Genomic DNA, 22,332 nt, shown 5'->3' with positions numbered 1-22,332 from the left:
AAAGAACTCCATGGCTGCTTCAAGAAGATATGCTCTGCCAGTGCTCAGAAAAAACTGGAGAGAGCCTTCATATGATTTGGTCACCTTTTCTGGAGTCACATTTTTGCGGTTGAGTTTCTCACGGAAGTACTTCAGGGTACCCACCTCCCGAATTGATGCAGATTTGAACAACAGGTCAAATGCAAGCTAAATGAATAAGAGAAAATAACTATCAATTTTGCCATATTTTCAATAGGCATTGTTAACAAATACATGTAACTCAAATACTATGATACAGTTTTCAAGGGCCATAACCCATAGCACCTGTTATGGCTGCACGAGTGTGCTTAATGGGTCCTTGATGTAATCCTTGATACAATCCACCCACAAAGCAACTTTAGTTAATAATAATAGCAATAATAATAATAATAATAATAATAATAATAATAATAATAATAATAATAATAATTTTGTAAAAAAATAATAATAATAATAATTGTGACTGACTTGACTGTCAAACTAAAATATAGTGCTATAGTACAGAATTCTTAGAAATTGTTTCTTGCATAAAAATTTCCTCCAGAATCAACATAGATATAGCAAAAGTAAGATAATAAGATCTAAGATATCAAGTTCAAAATATGGAAATCTACTAATAAATAATAATAATAATAATAATAATAATAAATAATAATAATAATAATGATAATAATAATAATAATAATAATAATAATAATAATAATAATAAAGAATCTGGGTGGATAGAGGCACCATGAGAGTTAAGTGTCTTGCCCAAGAACACAACACAATGCCCGGACTGCTCACTCTGGAGTCGAGCGCACTAACCATGAGGCACCGTGCCTCTTACAGTTCCAAATTATATTATTCAGTTATTTCTATTATTTTGTCAGGTAATACCTGCAGAAAGGACATTTCTGTATGGAAAGGCTCCACTACAAAAGGACTGCAGTGGTCAAATCTGTCTTTGGCAGTGTGACAGCCCTTACGAAGATCTTTTGCCCCGGCAAAACGTACTCTTGTCAGCTGGTCACCTCCAAATGGTACACAGACATCCATCATGTGGTCCTCTGCATCATTGACATTTGCGTGGGCTCCAGGTTGATCTGGTGCAGACTGCATTCCTTCTAGACTCCCATGAGGCATTGCCTGTACTGCATTAGCTGGAACATTGATAATGCCTGCTTTGGTGTAGATGTCTTCAAGGGTATTCTCATAGAAACAGAGAATGTCCACTACATCATCATATTTCTTCTCATCCTTTAGCTGCATAGGTAAACTGATGATGGTAGATTTCTGAGCCATTTCCTTGTGATAACGATGAGCTATGTGATGAGGAATTACAGCTTTCAAAAAGGACAATGCTGGGATGTATGCTGTAAGCACTCTTGCAACCAGTACCATGAAATCTTCTCGCAACTTGCAAGTTTCAGCATCATTTAAGAGGAAGTGACAATTTGGCAGAGTTTGGATATCTCTGCGAGGAGTTACTTGGGAGAGACCATCACATGGAACTCTGTCAACTATTATGTTAGAAGCAAAGTAATGGAGATCTTTGTTTTGATGGTCTGTTCGCATGTCATGGACTAGAACCCTTATGTCCCAGTTGTCACCAGTTCCATGGAGTTTTTTCCCTTGTTTTACCTCTGCAATCACTTTATCAGCAAAGTGTCCACCTAGTAACTTTAGGAGATTCAGTTTGCTTTGATGAGACAAGCAAATCCCAAGTCGTTGACATCTGTTGATGAGCTAATTAAAAAAAGGTGTGAAAGCAAATTGACTCAGATAGTGGTGCCAAAATATAAATAACCAGTAGAAACAAAATATATCACTCCATTATAAAAAGACTGATACGTGGTTAATAGACTGATTGTTTTGTACATTTGACCTTGTTCAAAACGTTTGCCTTCATATGTAGATGTAGACTGTATGTACCCCAAAACAGAAGTGGTGTATGCAGAGATAAAAAATGAATATGCACTCATCATTCTGTACTGTATTTTAATATGAATTGAAGCCAGTGGCAGTAAACCATTGAAGTCGAGTCCTACTTCCAGAATTAACTTATAAATTTCTTACTGTTATACTTTCTGTTTTTCATTTACCTGTATGTTACTTTGCTGTCAGTGTGATTTATTTGAGAGCAACGTGTACATTCCATGGAAAGTATTAAAATATTACATGATCATTTAATGAATAACTGATGAATCAGTGCGATCTAATTTAGTTTAATTTAGGTAATCACAATCATCTGATAAACAAAGTGAAAATGGCTTGATATTAAAACTAATTCTATAAGTAGTCTGCCATGAATGCATCTTGACTACAAGCCATAAAGGTTATAGGCAATTTAACAAATTGACGTCAGTTCTTTATGCGTCTGTCCTGTTATTGATCATGAATTTCGTCATAACATTGTCAAAGTAGCTGTGGATCCACGAGGCGATAGCCGAGTGGATCCGCAGACTACTTTGACAATGTTTTGACGAAATTCATTGTCAATAACAGGACAGACGCATTAAAATCTGGCATCAATTTGTTTTTTACGATACCAAATTGTCGAATTGCCCGCTCTCGCTCGCTGACGTGTCGCATGAATTTTAAATTTACCGGTATGTGTCTGTCCGCATATTGACAATAAAAATTAGCCAATGAGCGCGTGTGAATTTCTGTAGTTATCGTAAAAAACACAATAATTATTGTAAAGCGAACCTGTTTTTTTGCATTCCCCTCTGAAAAAAGGATGGTATTAATTCTTTGAATGACGCTTAGTTCATGATTTCTTTGCTGCATTAGTATGGCATAGCACAGACCAACTGGAGGAATAACGTCACACTTCTTAGATTTCACAACAGTTGACATGACGTCAAGCAAAATTGGACACCGGCTTTGTAGCTCTTCAAATAATGCATCCCAACTGAAGTCTACCATGTCAGGATACTTGTTCTTTCTTAATATGGATGGCTTTTTTCTTTTGCACAGTTCAACGCAGTCATCATGTAGCTCTTGTAAAAGCCTTGCCTTAAATAGATGTTTTAAGGATGTCACATTGTATATGGTGGACACAATGATAGAAGGCAACCTTGTGTGAAGTGCATTTGTCAGCTTGTTCACAGTGTCCACTTCCAGAACATCAGCTGACGACTTTGCAATCTATTGAACATATACACGTTATTATTATATTAATTCATGAAAATTATCTAGTGTCTTATTGAATTACCGGTATTGTATTCTGTAGTCATGGATTTAGAAATTTGCTTAAGTTATTGAATTCCCCCTTTCGTTAGGGCTCAAAGTTATCCGCTATTAACCTTGTGTAATCTTTAAGGAGATATGGCAGATGTATTGAGATTGATGTAACCACAATGTAAAAAGATGTCATCATCTGACCCATGAGACCAATTATTATATGGATTTCACAACAATCTTAGAAATCCTTGGGGACGAGGTTGCCAAGGGATAATGAAAATAAACAGCTCGATCAGAGAAATTTGGATACATCATCTGCCAAAACATGATAACTGGGTCAAAGCATGGTTGGTGGAAACCTAAAGAACCGTGATAAAACGCAACTGTCACCCTCGTTCTCTGGGTCCTTTTTGTGTTATTCCTTGTTTTTTTTTTATAGAAAACTCCGAACAAGATCCTCTTCCTTCACTTCCTGTGGAAGATGCTAACATGCTAGTGTCTGCGAATGTGAAGGCGAGGTAAAACTCCCTCGAGCTTTTCTCCGACTTACCCCTGGATTGTTTAAACCTGCTTGTGACAGTATTATTGCAGCCATCGGGTTAGGATTGCTTCTTGTGGTAGTGGTTGCAGTTTTACCTTCCTCAGGGGTGTTAGTGGTTACCGATACTCCCTCTTCAAGGTTGCTAGTGGTTACAGGAATGCCCCCTTCACGCTCGCCAGTGATTATATCGATGCCACTGGTTACAGGTACGTCTCTTTTAGGGTCACAAGCGGTTGCAGCATCAGGGCTTCTCCTGGCCATGTTTAAAGGTTGGGGTCCCTTTCTAAGGTTGTTACCGGTTACAGATAATGTGTTTGTTAAAACGTGATGAACTCCGCGGTCCATACCGCTGTTCTTCTGTAGTACGGAACTCGAGAAGTTTGTTTCGGGTTTTGTATTCTCATGGTCTGCAAAGGTGAGTGAACGAGCACTAGACCGATTCTCCACCACACGCACTTTTTGTTCCGGTTCCAAAGTCGGAGAAAATACTTTACACCTCTTGGTAGTAACACTTTGCTTTAACTGAATTTGCATGTTAATTACCGATGATTTAAACTCTGAAAATCCTAATACCTTCCCTTCACACTGACGGCAGATGTTAGAGGGCAGCCCATCGTCTTCTTTAATGGACACTTGTAACAGTTCTGATATGGTTTTCCCAAGGTTCTTTCTTATTCCACTTTTGCTGAAAACATTGGTTGAACGGTCGACATCTTTCCCACTGCCACAAAGTCTGCAAAACTTTTCGCCCAAACTAGAATATTTTTTTTGAGGTGTTGTGGACATTATTTGGGCTCGACATGAATTATCTCAAATGGCCAAAAGTAACAATAACTTGACAGCAGGAACATTTTCCCGCGCTTTTGAAGCACAACGCCGTAGTGCGCGCTATTTCTTCATACTGTAGTTTGGTTTGTACAAAACTAGTGATGAAGCTGAATTTAAATTCCTTTTTTCATGCTGTCCGATACGCGTTGGACTCTTGTAAGTACGATGTGTTTCTGAAAGTGAAGCAGTTAAAGATACTTGAAACGTGCATGCTGAGGAAACATGTTATTGGAGTTCTTCCAACTGGTTATGGGAAGTCCGTTATCTTCCATATGCTTCCCTTCATGTCAGATTACTTGAGCGGAAAAGGAAACAAAAGCATCGCAGTTATAATCTCACCTTTGAACGCTCTCATCGAAGACCAAGTCAGTAATTTGAATGCTAGAGGTGTAAAAGCTGGAGTTTTGCAAGCATCACATCGGGTAATTGAAGACGATAAAAAAGAATTGCTTGATTCAGAGGATGAAAGTGACCTACTGGATACTAAAACGGCATCTAAATATGACATTGCTGAAAACGAGACCTTGAACAGTATACAGAATGGGGAAATTAAACTGTTATTTACACACCCTGAGGCTTTCATTTCGTGCAAGGATGGTAGGAAACTTTTTCAATCAGATTTGTATCAAGAGCGGGTAATGTTTTGCGTGATAGATGAAGCTCACCTTGTTTATGAATGGGGCTCTGAGTTCCGCCCTGACTTTGCCAAGCTCTCCCAACTCGGCTGTCTGTTTCCACACGCCCCCATTCTTGCACTAACTGCTACAGCTCCGAAAAAACTTATAGAGTTTTTGAAAGGAAATCTTCACATCAAGGACCCATTTATACTTGTAGGAAATTTGGATAGGCCCAATATTTTTATTTGTAAAAGTAAGCGAAGGCCATCCAGCCTTGGTTCCGAAAGTTTCATTGACATTCTACAGCCCATCGTTGAGGAGCTCAAGGTAAAGTTAATAGACTACCCCCTTACCATTGTATACCTACCACTCAAATGGTGTGGGTATGCATTCAAATTTTTTTTTGATGTTTTGAGAGAGAAAAGTTACTTCCCAGAAAACTGCGTTAAAAGTCCAGAAAATTGTCTTTTTGCACAGTACCATGCCCCTCAAACAGACAGAATGAAAGATGAAATTTTGAAGCAACTGACCGATTCATCAAAAGAAAGCACGATCCGTGTGGTATTTGCCACAGTTGCTATCGGGATTGGTGTCAACATTCCTGAGGTACGACATGTTATCCATTTAGAAGTGCCAAGAACGTTAGAATCATACTATCAGGAACTGGGAAGAGCAGGTAGAGATGGCAAACATGCAAAGGCAAGTTTGTATTATAACGGCACAGATATCGCCTCCAACAAAGCTGGAATGACAGATGAAATGCGTAATTACTGCACCCTCTCGGGACAATGTCTGAGGTATTATCTTCTTAATTACCTTGGTTCACAGCCAGTTCAACAGCAACCCTCCCCACAGTACTGTTGCTCCAATTGTAGTAATTGTACTGCTGCTGAAAGGGAAGATGGGCTTTTAAAGAGTGTTCAGGGAGCACCTCCACCCAACAAAGTAAGAGCAGTTTCCACCCCACAAAGACTTAAAATAAAGGAGATCCTTAAACAATACCGGTTACACCTTGGAGGAAGCCGCAAGAGATTTGGCAGTATTGACTCTACTACGGGGTTTACCCTAAAACTTATAGATGCCATAGTGTTGGAATGTGACTGCTTGACCTCAGCTCAGCACATCTTTTCCACCTTCCCCATATGGGAGAAGAAGCATGCTGAAGTCATTATGCAAGTAATAAATGATGTGTGCGAGGAATACTAAACAATTTTTCATGTCCTCAAGTGGTTGTACATTAGATTATTGTTCACATGACAGTGTAACACACTTACAAACACTACATTTTGTAACAACCAGTTCAATTCCAATAATTGCTTTATCATTGAACTTGAATTGCTTGCCATAAAAAATAGTGTTTGCAAGGCATTCAGTGGCAGATTCAGACTTTGAACTAAAGGGGGGTGGGGGGTGGTTTTGTGTTTGTCTTGCCTGCCCAGCCGGCTTTCCTTCCATCTGCGTTCTTTTCTATTTTTACCCAAAATAGGGGGTGGGGCAGGCTTCCTGGACCCCTCACTGGTATTGCATGCCATTGATCGCTGAACAATAGTTCTGTAAAACAGACATATAATTGTTTAATGTTCCTCTAACACACATTTGGAGGTTTAACAGGATTGACCCAGAAAACAATAAAATAAACAACAGAAACAATGGCCTATTCCTGAAAACAATAGAGGTGGATGAGTCTGGGAGCAAATAGAGGTTCCGAAGAGGTGGGTGACTACTGAACATTTGTACATTGTGTGGGTGAGGAATTTGTAATTTGCAACTTGTTGTTGCATGTTGCTGGTTGATAATAATCACTGCTGTGACCAAAGAAACAATCTAATTTGGAAACAGTAATGGTAGAAAAACCTTTCTAACTACTACCCCAGACCCCATCCAGTTATCTGTAAACAGCTTTGAAGAATATAAAAGGTTTCAAATAAGTAGTATAAAGTTCACCAACACAAGTAGACATAAACAGTGCCAATTCTTTCAACATGCCTTTATTATGCCAACATTGATTGAAGACAAGGTTGGGAATGCTTGATTAATACAAACGTTATCAATGTGATACTTTATATATGATACATTATATAGTTATCACTACCTAGATCAAAGAATACTACTTTGGAATATGTAACTTCTATTTATCTTCTCTGAGTAACTAATACTCTGTTGAAATGTTTCCACCTATAAACCTTACTTTTGAGGTTGCCTTGGCTTGTGGAATACACTGAAAGATATACAGCAGCTTTCATAAATGTTCTATTGGCCGCTTTCAGTGCTAAGATGGTTCATCAAGATGGCAATTTATCTACAGTAAACAATTGTTCTCTAGTGCACTACTTAAACAAGAATTGAAATAAGGCCCCCACTTATAGAAAAACTAACACAGTAAGGAATGTAAGTGTTTGAACACAATAAAAAAGGAACCATTTTCCCTGGCCAGGTACTGAGAAAAAAAACATCATAGTTCAGTGTTTCAGCCAGAAAATTATACTTAAGGACTAAAGTGGCCCCTGAAGACTTGTTTCAGGGGCAAATTTCTTAGGAAAAGGCCCAATTGATAATAGTTGGACCTAAAAAATTAGTCGCCAGAGGTCTGGCATGAAGGACCTGGGTCAAGAATAATACAAAGGCATACAAGACAAAGTCAATGACCAAGGGTTTGCAATGTATTATAGGGAGACACAGCAAAGCAAAAGGATGGAGTGACTTCTTTTCTTATGTTACGTGTTTTAAAGAAGCAAAGATCTTTCAATATGGCTTACTAGAAGAACATAAGGTGTCCTCAACGTAGCGAAAGGAAGTCGCGATTATGGCAACTAAACTAGAATTTTTGGTCGCAAAGAAACAAATGTTAGTCGCATTGTACATTGTTAGTTCATTGGCGACCATATCGGTCGCATTTTTGAGCCTTGGGATGGTTATTAGAATACTATCCTGGGTTAAACCTGCATGCAGCCTTGTAACAACAACAAGCTTTATCACCAAAATAAAAGTAAAGGGCTAAATTGGCCCTTTCTCCATTTCTCTGGCGGCCTTCTCTAAATGCAATGCAGGATTCCCACAATGGTGCGGTCTGGCGGAAACACTGAGTTCAATACAGTAAACTTATCTTACATTTGAATCTCAAACATAGCACTGGCAGTTAGTTTGATACTAATAACATTTCTGCAAGAAGTCATGTGCATTGTATCAAATAGTATGTATTTAATACCTATAGGCTGGCTCTAAAATTACTTTAACACCATCCAGACAGCAAATACAATCATTTGACAACATAAATACCATATGGTAAAATCTAAGACTATTCACAAGAATATTTTCAACCTCGGCAGAAAATAAAAATATTCAATTCAGCCTCGGACACCAAAACAATATTATTATTAGAAAAAATAGTGCATTTGAAAAGATTTGAAGTACGCCTAAACCTAATACAGGCAAAAGGCCTATATTTAAGGAATGTGTCCAAGAAAATAGAAGCGATTTTCCGTATATTAGAACAGTGTTCTGTAACGAGCAAAAGCTCCTTTTTAGATTTGAAATTCGAACATAAAAAACGCTTCAAACTCTTCTTTGTTTCCGTACGCGGAAAAACTAATTGCACATGAATACAGAACAACTAAAACAGCACATAAGACCACATGTGAGGAGCTGCAGCTCGCTAGCTGTCGGCAGATCTAAGTTTACACGCTCGTTATGTATATTTTCCCGGGCTTATTTCTACTTCTATGGTATAGGTTACATCTTTTAAATTAAAATAAAACGGAAAAGATTCACCTTTCGAATCGTTAATGGCAGTTTGATTCAACATCGCTTGAACTGAACTGCAATCAACCTCCTAAAGCCCTTTCTTTTTCGTGTAAACACTCGCTACTTCCGCCATATTTCTTTAGAATGTATTTAAACCAATCAGCGTGTTCGTATGAATGGGCTAATCAACAAAGGTGTTAGTTCAGCGTTGGCCAGGGTCTTCTCCAGACGAGCCGCCATTTTGAAAAGCGCAGAGGAGAAGGCCCTGGGGACGAGGTTGTCGAAGAGTTTCAAGGATCTCGCGAGTGAAAGATGACTTTTTGCTGGAAATGTAAAGTAGTTAGGATTCACACTTACTGTATCTGTTCGTAGTTTTGGCGTCAGAATTTTATATGATCAACGATGGATGACATATCCGTTAGGAAGCGAGAGCTAGAGAACAAACTTGCTCAGGTATTTCCGATCCAAATTGCATTTTGAATGTACAATTGCATGCAAGTATAAACCTTAATAAGGCTAAAGCCAGGGGCTTAAGTGGTCTATGGTCAAAAAAACATGGAGTTATTTTCTATTGTTTTAAATTATACATTTTTATTTTGCCACACTACACGCAAGTTTACAAAGGAAAAAACGATAGAAGGAAATTAAATCAAAGTGCCAAAAAGTGGCGTGGAATTCCGGAAGCCTTGATCATTGAACTTGACGGAAATCCCGAAGCTTATAGAGTAAGACTAGCGCTTCCCCGATTACAGTTCAATCATAACATATTATTAATACTCACACTGTAATGCGGTTATCAAATGATTTTTAAAAAAAATCCAAAAGAGGGCTAGGGAACGAAAGTATGGTACATGACTGACAAAACCGTATAAATGTATATGTTAATATAGGCTTAAAAGTACAGAAAATACTGGAAACGATACAATTGTCATTCACACAACTAATAGTTGTTAATTGTGTTTCTTTTTTTCAATTACAAAAAATAGTACCTCCAACGTCAACTGTATTTTAATTAATTAATAGTACTGGGCCTAATTGTTAGGGAATGATGGACACTTCTCAGAAGTCAAATCAAGTCAACTCAAATCATAGATTGGTTTTTGAGGAGACATGAAAATTGCAGACCCTGATAAAAACTTCTCAGAACAGAGTAGAGAACCAACAAACTCAACCTACCTGTACATATCGAAGGATGACTCAGAAGGTTGAGCACTGGGCTGCCATGCAGGAGGTCGTGAGTTTGACTCCAGCCAGACCAACTCTCGGGGTCTTAAAAATAACTGAGGAGAAAGTGCTGCCATCGTAATTTCACCTGCAAATGGTTACACTTTCAAGTCTTCTCGGATAAGGACTGTAAACCGTATGCCCTCGGTCTCACTTAATATCTTCCATGTTCATAACCTCCCTGGGGTACATAAAAGAAGCCACACTCTATTTGAGAAAAGTAGGGGATGAAGTTCCCGGTGTTACGTTGTGGCTGCACTTTGTGATTGTATAGGTGGGTGGGTAATTAGCAGGTAGATCACATCAGCTGAATAGCTGCCAAAATGTCAACCTGCTCAAGCTAATAAATAACAAACAACAAACAGACAAACATGTACAGTGACACCAAGTCTGGGAATCAAACCTGGGCCACATTCATGGGAGGTAAATCCTCTCACACTGTGGTTTCCCTGCTCCCCAAATTAAACTAATCTATCCAAATTCTTATGTGTGCTGGGAAGGTGCACATTAAGAACAATGTTGACGTTGGCAAACATACTTGAGGTGAGGGACAGCAATATAAAAAATCAGAGAAAATTGCAAGGCAAATAAAATTGAAAGAATAATACTTTACACAATCTACCCAATCCCTATAAATTGGAAAAGTAAATAGTTTATAGTTTGTGTTTTCATAGATTTGGGTTTGTCTGTGTTTGAAGTGACTGGAGTTAACAGTATAATGTATCCATGGTATTCACAAGTTGGACTTTTTTTCCTTAGGAGAAAAAGATACTGTATTTTCTCAAAGATGGCTTGGAAAAAACAGACCAAATTACAACGAATATGGTGAGTAAGACCATCACTTTTATTTCAGCTTTTATCTGATCCTCATTATATTTTCACTGAGAGTTTGCAAAGTAACTGTTTAAAAGATATTACAAGAGTGAAATTTGTCTGTTAATACCAGTAAATAAAAATAATATTCCATGATTGTCTTCTACAATAGTTGGAAATTCTATCCAAGATTGAAGTGCGGATACACAAACTGGAGGACACCATTGTTCCTGTGCACAGAGAAACTGATGATTTGCAAAGGAGACAAGCTAGTATCTTTTAACAGCCAATAGTATTACCGTCAGAGCTAGTTTTGATAACCTGAATTAACCCTATTCCTGGGTCCCTGCATGCTGATCAAGAAAAATCATTCGGCTGTTTAAACCCTTTGACATCCAAACTGGCCAGTAAACTGGCCAGACTTAGTATTTCACTCTGTCTATGCCAGACGATTTTTAAACTCATCACAAATAGATGAGCTTGGGAACTGGTGCCTAAATAAGTGGGGAGCAGAAGCCATAAGCCAAAGGGAAGCGGGAACCACCCCCACACGCAGCCGCTAACTGGCACTGTTACACTGAGTAATCAGTGGAAACAACTTACCTGACTCATACTTACCTAGAGATCACCGAGAAAGCGGGAGGGACGGGAAGGGGTGAGAATCTGCAAAGATTTGCTAACAGAGAGCAATAATTATTGATCCACAAAGATCAACAAGCAGCAAATTGCATGAGAAAGGCAACATGACACAAAGTCCCTGCAAATCTCCAAAGGGCCACCCCGCAGGTCACGTACCGTAAAGGGTGAAACTGCTGACTGCATTAGTTTGAGTCTAACTTAGCCTAAATGATATTTAGCCACATTACTTGTCAATGGGGAACCCCTGGGAATCAATGGGTTAAGCATGGAGGAAGAGGGTTAAACCAGTTCATATTTTACTGTTTTTCATGACTTAGTCATTCCAGTCTCCGGAAATGTGAAATAAAGAGATGCCATCTAAACCACCGTTGTTCACAGCTATGTGTCGAAATGTCATTTTGACACGGTGACCATTTTTGCCTAAGATACTAGGTTTTGTGAACACAATTATACCCAGTACCACTTTCATAAAATAATGGCAACCACCTTTACATTCTTTTGTATTTATGTTAATTGAACCTACTTCTCTCATTTGTTAATTGTAGCCAGGCTAGTAAGGCTTATTAGGATTAAAACAGATGAATATTTTTTATTTGGCCACCATTATGAAAGAGGTCTACTGTATATGGAAGTCAGCAATTGAAGTGATTAATTATCCTACTCTCTTATCCTTTTGTTCTGGTTGGGAGTATTAATTTTTTTTTTTTTCATACACCCTCAATGAATTTATTACACTCTGTATCTCTTAACTCTACCCAGATATTGACAAATCTTTGGCTGGATTAGATCATGTCATTAGTTATCACCATGTTTACGCAAACGTTGAACATGTCATTCGAGATGCGTGAGTAATGATAAAAAATTGAAATTGTCACTGAGACATCTGATTTTTTCGATTTTACACTTGAATCCAGTTAAACTACTTTCATTATGACTTGAAGTCTCTTATGATAATAAAGAACATGCACTATTTAACAACTATTCACTGAAGTGGAGGTGGCTAGTGGTGGATATTTACCAGGCTGCAAAGCGATGAGGTAAATATCTACCACTAGCAATGTACCAACACTGAGGTGAATAGTTGTTTTAGTATGTATGTATAATAAAACAGTAAGATAATGTAGCGCAAAAATATGATTTTAACTAATTTCTTCCTGCAAAGATTACAACATTTTCGGGCACAAATTTCGCGCGAATTGCTTGGAGGTGAGTAGCAAAGGATATCCAGAGTTTGAGTAGCGTGCTTGTTCAACGCTATTCACTGATTTAGTTTATACTATCTTATATGTGTTATTCTTTCATGTAGACCAACAGGCCAGCTGGATACATATATCAAGAACTTAGAAAGAGTGTTGGATGCAATTGAGTTTTTTAATCAAAACAATCCCAGCTGCATGGAGCTTTCCAACCTGGTCAGTGTCTTACATTTTTGATGATGTTAATGCAATTAACAATAATTAAGGGGAAACAGTAGTGGTATTAAACAATTTAAGAGTGCTCATCTTCTTCCAATTGAAGGTGACTTCCAGGTTTTAATATTATTCTTGAACCCTGCTTGTCATTGTTTTCGCCATTTTTTTATCGCTGCAAACCAACAGGCCAGCAGTGGCACTGATCTTGGCAATCGCTTCCTTATGCATGGGTTACCTGTGGTGTTGGAATTAATGACTTTATTTTTTATTTCAGGATTTTGTTAGTAAATGAGTGGGTTTGTGCTAGGCATAAGATTTGGACGATTGTTCTAAAGTTTTTTAATCTTTATCTTTGGATTATCATCTGGATATTTGCATTGTTATGCTGGTTTCCTGCATTCCTCCACATTTTGCGTTTTATTGAATTTTGTTTTTACCACTCTGTGGTTGCATTTGTTAACTTTTCATAACCTTTTTTCTGTAAGAATTTTTAAGAGATCCAGGCAGTGTTGAGTTGTAATCACCATTCGTTCCTTACTTTGAAGTGATCAATTTTTTTAGCTCATATTTGAACATTGTTCCATTTTGTTTCCCCATTTTAATGAACTTTCAACATTGTTACATACTGTAACTTCGGTAAAATTTAAGAATCCGATCCCACCAACGCGTCGGCCAACGCGTCGGCCAACGCGTCAGCCGACTGTCGGCCGACTGTCGGCCGACGCGTTGGCCGCTGTTTAAACTTATAACATACAAGATGCGTCGGTGGTGCGTCAGTGGTGCGTTGGTGGTGCGTCGGTGGCGTGTCGGTGACTCATTTGGGCCTTATTGAACTGTTGAAAACCTAAACGTACCTTTTTCAAACTGAACGGAACTGTCTTCGACAGAAAACTTTCACTACCATATTGTATTTCGTGATATTAGAACCCAGTTCCCGTTACGACAAGTGTTATTAGAACCCAGTTTTCACTCGTTGCCCGAGACTTCGAGACTAAGAGGGTGCGAATTTGCGAATTTGCGGCAAGGAAGCAGGACTTTGAAGTATCATTAAGCGGCAAGAATATATTTGAGCACAAGGGAACAACATAATGCAATTGAATTGGTCATAGACTTTTGCAAACTTGGTGGCTCCTAAAGGAGCCGTTTTTTTTTTAAGTTGACAAAACCCTCTAGGAATAGAAGGCAACAGATCGCCCAGCTGCCTTCGGCACTCCTGCTCGATCCTTTTAACTGAAAGTTTCGGGTCTCCCAGCCTCTCGAGGGTGCTCTCGTATGTTACTTCATTTACAATTCGCAGCTCCGCTATACCCAGAAAGTCTCTAACCGTGCTGCGTGCTGTGCCTGCGAGTCTGTACGCGTTGTTCAGGCTACACTTTTTCTCGTTCATAATGGAGAGCACTGCTGCATATCGGCGATGGATTTCAGTAAGGTCATTGCGGTAGTGTGTCAGCCAACGCGTCGGTAGTGTGTCGGCCAACGCGTCGGTAGTGTGTTGGCCGACGTGTCGGTAGTGTGTTGGCCGACGTGTCGGTCGTGTGTCGGTGGTGTGTCGGCCGACGCGTTGGCCGACGTGTTGGCCGACGCGTTGGTGGGATCGGATTCTTAAATTTTACCGTAACTTCCTGTTACGAACGTTCCTGTTTTATGCCTGGGCAGACTTTCAATTATTTTTTCATGATCGTTCACCCTATATACCCTGTGAGCAGTTAGTTTCTTCTATGCTTCCCGAGAGAAAAACCGCCGCATGCAGCACCAAGGATGAATAAATTAAATTTGAACAGGTACATCTAAAACAAGTTAGTAGACTTGTTTTGGTGCTTGCACATGCATTCAGCTACATAACTGCTGCATTTGGGCGAGCCTGCTGTGTTGTGATCAAAGTGACAAATTCCATATTTTCCTGCAAAATGCATCATGTGGGTCTAACATACTTTGCACATGCTTGATGGAAAATCTAATGGTTGCTCGCAGTGGTTTCTACCCTGCTTCCAGGGTAACGTTATGTAAGGGCGCTTTCCATTTGACAGAACTGACCGGCCAGACCGGCATTTGGGAGGAACAACTCTACAACGCCTTCAAATTAACAAACCTTGAGGATGATATATACTTTTCCATATAAGAATGTGAGGGATTATGGTGCAAGTGTTCCTTCAAATTGTTGCATTTTTTTGCAAAATGACGGGTCTGGCCGGCCAGTTCTGACAAAAGGAAAGCGCCCTAAGATATATTATGATTCTGTATTAATTATTGTAGACTTCATTGCGTGACTCTGGGCGTGATTCACTGGAAAAGGAATTTCGACAGATGTTGAATAGGCATAGCAAGGCTGTCCCTGCAGAAACAATTTTGAAGATGAGTGAAGGTACAGTAAGGGCATTGGTTTCATCTGAAAATGATTCATCTTGCCATTTCCAATGTCAATAGTTTAAAATTACCTTCTACATAAACAGCTTTATAAAATATTTGTTTTCATTTATTGCTTGTTTTTGTTTTTTTTAGAAAATCCCCAGGAACCCATGAAATTTGAGCATTTGTCAGGTTTGTCATGAATGAATAAATAACAACATAACAATAATAATAATAATAATAATAGTAATAATATTATTATTATTGTTATTATTATGGCAGTAAAAACTTCTGGATGCCCAGATATCCTATACAATGATTGGGTGGCAAGCCGTAGCCAATCAATGCGATGACCCAAGTCCTTACAATTAAAATCCTAGTTCCTAATAAGAAAGATCCTAGTAATTAAGTGCAAAACTGGGACACTTCATCAGGCTATTTGAAATTGATGTGAATCTCACTTCATTCTACTCCAGGCTTCTTCCTTTTTGCAGGCCTGGGGACCTAGTGTATTTTCTGTCTGATAAGGTCTAATCAAAAACCAAATCTGTTTATTTATGATGATTAGTTCAAACTTTAATTTACTAATTTAAGTAATTTCATATGATTGTTCTTTTCATTCCATTACATTGGTAGAAAAAGTTTTGGAGGACTTATGCACTATAACACATTGGTTGAACGGACCAGGCAGGGATGATTCAATCGGTGAGAATATGTCTTTGGAAAACATTTGAATGCTGTTAACAGTAGACTATTGAAACCTATTTCCTACCTATTTCTGGTTCAGAAGCTCTTTTATGGAGGAAAAGATATTCTGGAGAAAGACTTTGTGCATCCAATATAGTCTGTAGCAAGGACAGAAAAGTTTGAGAAAGTTTTGTTTGTTTGAATACAGCAGTATGATTTCATATTGCCTATTTGCAACAGTACGCCATATCAAAAATGGTTGACCCTCCAGTTTTTTTAAAATTATTTTATTTTATTATAAGTTATTATCGCGCATGAACTAAAAATAATCGTAATTAGAATGACGATAAATTTTATCCTTCAGAGTTACTGTTACTGATCAGCTTGCTTTCTTATGTCTTAAAGTTTCTACTTTTTTTTCAGATTTTATGAGTGTGTATGCACAAATTCGGTCAAATGCTCTTGTGAGGTCTCTTCAAGGGTGAGTTTTAAAGTCCTGCAGGTACAAAATTAAGTGTTGCATGTGACTCTAATGGTTGAAGAGAAATTCTATACAAACTCTTACGGTCAGTCATATTGTGACAAGAGAGTAAAAAAATCTCTGGTGCCATAGTTATGCTCCACTATCCTGTATTAGTATAAATACACAGGTGATTATACAAAATCACATGCTCTCATTGGCTCACTATCTTGGATTATCAGCCGATAATCACCTCGACGGACAAAATGGCTGCCAGTAGTCATTTTGCCACCGTAAGTGAAGATGATTTCGCGTTGAAATGTTTTTTTTTTTTTCTCTTTTTTGAAATAATCACCAGCTGTGTATTTATACTAAAACAATTATTAGCTACCTTTAATGGGCCAGGTTCAGTATAGCATGCCACACTTTCCACATTTCCACTCAATGGCATTTCAGATATGGCAGCTTTTCAGAACCATTTGAAATGGCAAGAATATTGTTATTAGCATGAGGCCAAGCTTGCCAAATTATATTATTTCAGCTTTCTGATCTTACGTCCTTCTTTACATCATTATTATAAATTGCCTTTATTGCTGCTTGCGTCACCAATGAAATATGAACCTTAATCTATGAAATGACTCAAGGTAGTAACTGTAAGCATTAATATTGCTGCTTCTTCAGTAGAGTTTAAAATTGCATCATTGCATAAATTTTTCATTTGTCTCTTCATTTATTCCTTTTTAATCCTTCTTTTTGTTTTTGCTTTTTGCAGGTTGAAAGATGTAAGTTTGATCAGATCATGAACATCAGTCATAGCAATAAATTACTATTAATAATAAGAATATTATAATGCTATTTACAAGGTAATTTTTGTAAAATGAAAATGTTAAAAAACCAAACTGTTTTGGCTGTTTGCCATCATCAGGGTTAAAAATGACAGGTTCGCACGCATCCATATAAGCATAATTATATATCTGATTTAATTCCTGTTGGGAAAAGTCAACGATCCTACATTCCAACGTAGGATCGTCAAGGGGCTAATGATCCAACAATTCTGCCCCAGTCTGAACAAACAAGTTATTTCTTACATAAGATATATATTCATGGATGCGTGCGGACGGTCATTTTTAACCCTGATGATGGCAAACAGCCAAAACTGTTTGGGTTTTTAACAATTTAGTTTAAAAAAATTACCTTGTAAATAGGATATTTTATCTAAGCAAACATTATGGACACCAATAAGAATATTGTCTTCATAATTGTCATTGCAATATTATTAGAAGCTGAAGCACTATAAGATGAATTCAAATAATAAATTAGAAGAAAACGTATCATTTAGAGAGGGAAAAAGAAGAGAAAGCAAACTAAAGGAGAATCTTCTGAAGCAGTGTAGGAAAATACTAAACTTTAAACTTCAAAAATGATTAATAATTCATGAGAAAAACAACCTACAAGTTCCAGGTCACCGAAAAAGAAACAACTTCTATTATAATTATGTAAAGCATACTAATAGTGCTTACTGTAGCTTGTTGTTCTTGTCCTCTCGTAATTTGAATCTTTGTGTGGACTCCAGAGGGACACCGTTTTTGTGGAATGGTTTAAAAGGAGTTCAAGAAAGTCACAGGTCATGTTTTGTGAGGTTTAATTGGTTTTGCCTCATGGTTTAAAACCCACTAAAACACTCTTGAAAGCTCATTTATTAAACAGTACATAATGTCATCTGAGAATCAAACGAGGTATGGAATGACTGTCAATTTAATAGTATTATTTTATAGCTTTGATATCAAAGTGGGGAAACTGGTTAATCAACCACCACAAGGCAGATTATTGGGCCAAACTTTAATGCAGTAGTTGCCCAAAAGATATTATATAACTAAATGCACGAGCAGGCGGAATTCTATGAATCTGCTGAATGTGGCCGACGATGAAAACCCAATTCCACATGTAATCTATGTGAATGCACAGATATAAAGGACAGTATCTATCCCAATTTTAATTCTGAAGTTAATCCTCTTTTGTTTTTGTTTTTTCAGTCTTTTTATATAAAAGCCAAATTTGGTCCAGGTTAGTGCTATGCATTTAGACTGTTAATTTTTAAAATACGGAAACTCTTGTGTTACAGTATTCGTTATTAGGATTTTCTGCATAAAAGAAAATCTACAGTTCCCAGTAATTGAAAATGTGTACATGTAATCTTGTTAGGTCAGGAGCTTAGAAAGATCACTAGATTTGCATAAGGGATCTTTCTACAAAAATCATTCATTGTCCAAGGAAGGAACAGCAAGCAGTCCAAGGATCAGCACTAAAGTGTAACCTTAACTGATTGACTCCTGACTGAAAAAACTTCTGTGGTGTGAATTCAGAGCTACCTTAAATTTTCAGTTATTTAAGGTAGCTCTGACTCCGCTTCATAGCATTTTATACTTTGCAGAAAGTTTCATTCTGGCATGCTGATTACATGTACATTTCAGAAATAAAACTGGGGGTCACCTAATTCATTTTTTAGATATAAGCAGCTAAGGCCGAATTGTGGGGTGTTTTTGCAGGGCTTTCCTGTTGCCATGGTAACTCTATGTCAAAATGACCGAATCCTTTCCAGGAATAATTGGTGTTTGATATGGTACCCCAAAATTGCTGTTAAGTGATAAATTGTTGTAATGTCAATCCTTCTAATAAGAACGTTTCTTTCAAGTGTTGAAAGTAGTTTGAGCCACCTTAAGTGTAGTAAAGTTGGCTTTGCTCACAAAGCTGTTGTTCCCTATTTTGTGTTTTTTCCCTTCGATGTAAACCTTTTCCTTTCATGACACAATAGGTGGTTTGCGACCAACCTCTAGAGGCAACGATCACAGTGGGTGCAATGTACAAATGCTGGTGGACAAACAAAGAAGCTATAATGACAGATCTTTTTTTTTTTTCGTCCACCAATATGGTAGTGATGACATAACATGAAAACCACCTATTAAACAAAGTGCTTGCACCAGCCTGTCAGTTCAGATATGAGTGTTTCTGTAATGGGTAATGTCAACTTATGGTTATTTCATGCCCTAATAGGTGGTGTAAATACTCCCACAAGAAAAGGAACTGGCAAAAGGAAAGAGTATGTTGACTTGTACCTTATGATTCTATTTACAAAATTCATACTCTCTATTCTCATCCTTAACTATGGAGCTTTACATTTTTGCCTGAAAAGGTGTTAGCCTTCAATGCACACGTATTATACAGGTATATAATGGATGACACAGTGCTTCTGAATTAAGAAAGTAATTCATTGTTTTTAAATGGCATATACAGTTTAACTATATGTTCATTTGTTTATTTATCATTCTAGCCATTTTTCACATATTTTGTTGAATTTCTGTACTCTGTTAGATCATGTTTATGGATTTTCTTAAATCCTTATAATTGTAAAATTAATTATGTAATCGTGATGAGCACCTTGTGCTTACAGAGATCAAATTTAAATTATGTAATTTGAAAATAAATCCCTTTGATATGAAAAATGAAAAATACTGTAAGTTCTTCTTTGTTTTCAGGTTACGTCGGGTTCCGTCCAAATCAGAGCACGGTAAACTGATTGCTATTTTTGAGGAGCCCTACAACAGTACTCTATTAATCTTTTCACACTTTTTTTGTGGAACTTGTTTTTCTTCTCCTTGCATTTTGATTGCATTATGAATGATAATTAGAACTATTCTGGCTTCTTCTGCATCTCTGATATCAAGCATTAGTAATCATATACCTTGAAGGTTTTTGATGGAGTATGGAAGAGTAATTTTGCAATAATTGTTTTAGAATCAGCTTCTTTTATTCAGCCAAAAAGAGCCATTAAATGAGTTAAATTAATAATCATGATGTCACTTACTTTAGTCAAAAGTATTTTACCCCACTTAGCACTGATTGCAAGTCGTTTCCATGCATTGTCATCATAAATTAATTTTATTATTAGCTCAAGTAGTTGTCTCCTCTCATTGGCCAAAGGACTTTAATACGTTTTTTTCAAAAACTTCTGTCATCCAAATTGTTGAGTTTGCAGTTTGCATAATCTTTATATTTTTACGGCTCAAGCTGTAGCTGATCCACTAGTGATTTATCGAGTGCTGGATAAAGTATACTTTGGTCCAATATAATAATATTATTATTGTTGGTAGGTCATTCCCGCCGGGGCTCATCCATGCCTTCAGAGAGTGGAGGCACTTTTAAGGAGGAGGAAGAGTGAGTATGGTTTATCTGCTAAGTTTCGTACTGTTTAACAATCCTTTACCAAAGGCTAAGTAAATGTAGTACCGTTGAACAATCCTCAAAACGAAGCAAAGGTTATTATATAACAATAATGACAGGGAAGACTTGTCAATTAGCATAATTTCTCAAGACAGGTGATTAACAGGATGCTTGTTTTTTAATTGGCTGAGGTTTATGTCATATGTTGCTACTACTGCATGATCACCCTAATCTATGCAAATTTTTTTGTAATGGTTGACTGTGTGTCAAGACAAAGACTGAATTGTCAGGTGACTAGGAAAATAAATCTGTGAAACAATTACCACTGAGACTACGTACTCTGTAGTCTCTTAGAGCTGGTCGTTCAACAGAGCTTTCTAACTTACTGTGTTTGTTTCTTTCAGGGAAATAGATGGTGAAAATTACATTGTGTTTTGTAAATCCCTTCTTCGACTCATCCAGGTGAACAGACCATAATTATTGTTATCTCACTTTTTGCACCAAGATAATTAACTATTTGGACTATAACTATAGCTGCAATGATTGGCAATGGGTGTTGTGCTAGCCTTGCTTACATGGCAGCTGACCAAAAACCGTTGACTGTGTTTCCAACATCTCTGGCTGCTTTAATAGTGCCAAAAGGGGGTGCCATCCATACCCTAGAAGTACCATGTCCTCTACACTTTAATAGGACCGGACCTTGAAACCAAGTTTTGGTTTATATGGAACAACAACTCAGTACATTGTAAAGGCATGATCATTGTGACCAATGTGTGCTTATTTCACCTGTTTAGCATTGTACACTGAGGGCTTAGTGCTAAATTGGTGGATGTATGGACTTCCACTCCACTCTCAACTCTCTGATATTTTTGAATTTGCGACTTCTTCTCTGCGGATTCAAAGATTTTCACATCTACACATAACGTATTCAATTAAATTTGCCCGTCTTCGTTCTAGTATCCAGGTTGTCAACAGAGCATGCGCCATAAGGCATGCGAGTAGGCAAACAATTGAAGCAGTTCGTGCAGTGGCCATGTTGAATATTTAATATGCGGTAAAGACTGGATCTGAGTATGTAATGTTATCGGATTTGAAAATATCCAGATGCGACCATCGGTATTCCAAAAATTTTCTCTCTGGAGAATAGATATATTAAGTTGCGGATTCACATGCCGGATTTGCCGGATACATGTGGATGGAAGGCGAATCTGCAAAAAACTTGCAGATTAAAAAAATATCCGAATGGATTTGGATGGGGAAAGAATAATGTTGTAAACTGGAAGAAATAATGTTTGCAACCAAATTTGTTTAAAACGTCTTGGCAAAAAGTGTGCATCAGAAAAAGACATTTTTAATCACTTGTTTTCAAATTTCCTACTTGCCACCATCTTGAATTTTTGTGACTTATTTCAGTTACCCTATTATTCTGATACAAACAACTTTTGTACAATAACAATATTTAGGGCGACCGTAACACGTCACAATAACATTATTGAAGATGGTGTTGCCTGGGAAATTTGGAAACAAAATAGGAAACAGATTTATGTGTAAACATTTCCTGTGGGTTGAATTTATTTTTGTTTGAGTGGAGGTTCCCACATGTGGGAAGTAACAACTAAA

The 22,332-nt window shown here is 37.6% G+C and overlaps 2 protein-coding genes across 4 annotated transcripts in view; one reads left to right on the top strand and one right to left on the bottom strand.

The window, feature by feature from the left end:
• LOC137971005 (vacuolar fusion protein CCZ1 homolog) overlaps positions 1-9,333 on the bottom strand; it is a 39,891-nt gene extending 30,558 nt beyond the window's left edge. Inside the window, exon 1 of one of the 3 annotated variants that reach the window (XM_068817697.1) lies at positions 9,203-9,333. Coding sequence is in view for 2 of the 3 variants with exons in the window: in XM_068817696.1 (XP_068673797.1) it covers positions 8,941-8,974 (34 nt within the window). In the remaining variant the exon portion in view is untranslated. Of the gene's footprint in view, positions 1-8,940; positions 9,174-9,202 lie in introns of those variants that run through there. The other 2 variants (XM_068817696.1, XM_068817695.1) reach the window with 2 other exon arrangements.
• Positions 9,228-22,332, top strand: part of LOC137971565 (exocyst complex component 7-like) — a 32,733-nt gene continuing 19,628 nt past the window's right edge. Inside the window, exons 1-15 of the mRNA XM_068818372.1 lie at positions 9,228-9,366; positions 10,897-10,962; positions 11,123-11,222; positions 12,349-12,433; positions 12,896-13,001; positions 15,255-15,363; positions 15,501-15,539; positions 15,984-16,052; positions 16,458-16,515; positions 17,267-17,276; positions 18,423-18,558; positions 19,546-19,591; positions 20,028-20,059; positions 20,643-20,706; positions 21,117-21,174. Coding sequence (XP_068674473.1) covers positions 9,316-9,366; positions 10,897-10,962; positions 11,123-11,222; positions 12,349-12,433; positions 12,896-13,001; positions 15,255-15,363; positions 15,501-15,539; positions 15,984-16,052; positions 16,458-16,515; positions 17,267-17,276; positions 18,423-18,558; positions 19,546-19,591; positions 20,028-20,059; positions 20,643-20,706; positions 21,117-21,174 — 1,029 coding nt within the window. The 5' untranslated portion in view covers positions 9,228-9,315. The remainder of the gene's footprint in view (positions 9,367-10,896; positions 10,963-11,122; positions 11,223-12,348; positions 12,434-12,895; positions 13,002-15,254; positions 15,364-15,500; positions 15,540-15,983; positions 16,053-16,457; positions 16,516-17,266; positions 17,277-18,422; positions 18,559-19,545; positions 19,592-20,027; positions 20,060-20,642; positions 20,707-21,116; positions 21,175-22,332) is intronic.

The sequence above is a fragment of the Montipora foliosa genome, chromosome 9, assembly GCF_036669935.1.
Source record: "Montipora foliosa isolate CH-2021 chromosome 9, ASM3666993v2, whole genome shotgun sequence".
In the NCBI taxonomy this organism is placed as follows: domain Eukaryota; kingdom Metazoa; phylum Cnidaria; class Anthozoa; order Scleractinia; family Acroporidae; genus Montipora; species Montipora foliosa.
Note: the sequence above shows the minus strand (reverse complement) of the source record. Positions and strands in the feature narration are given on the sequence as shown.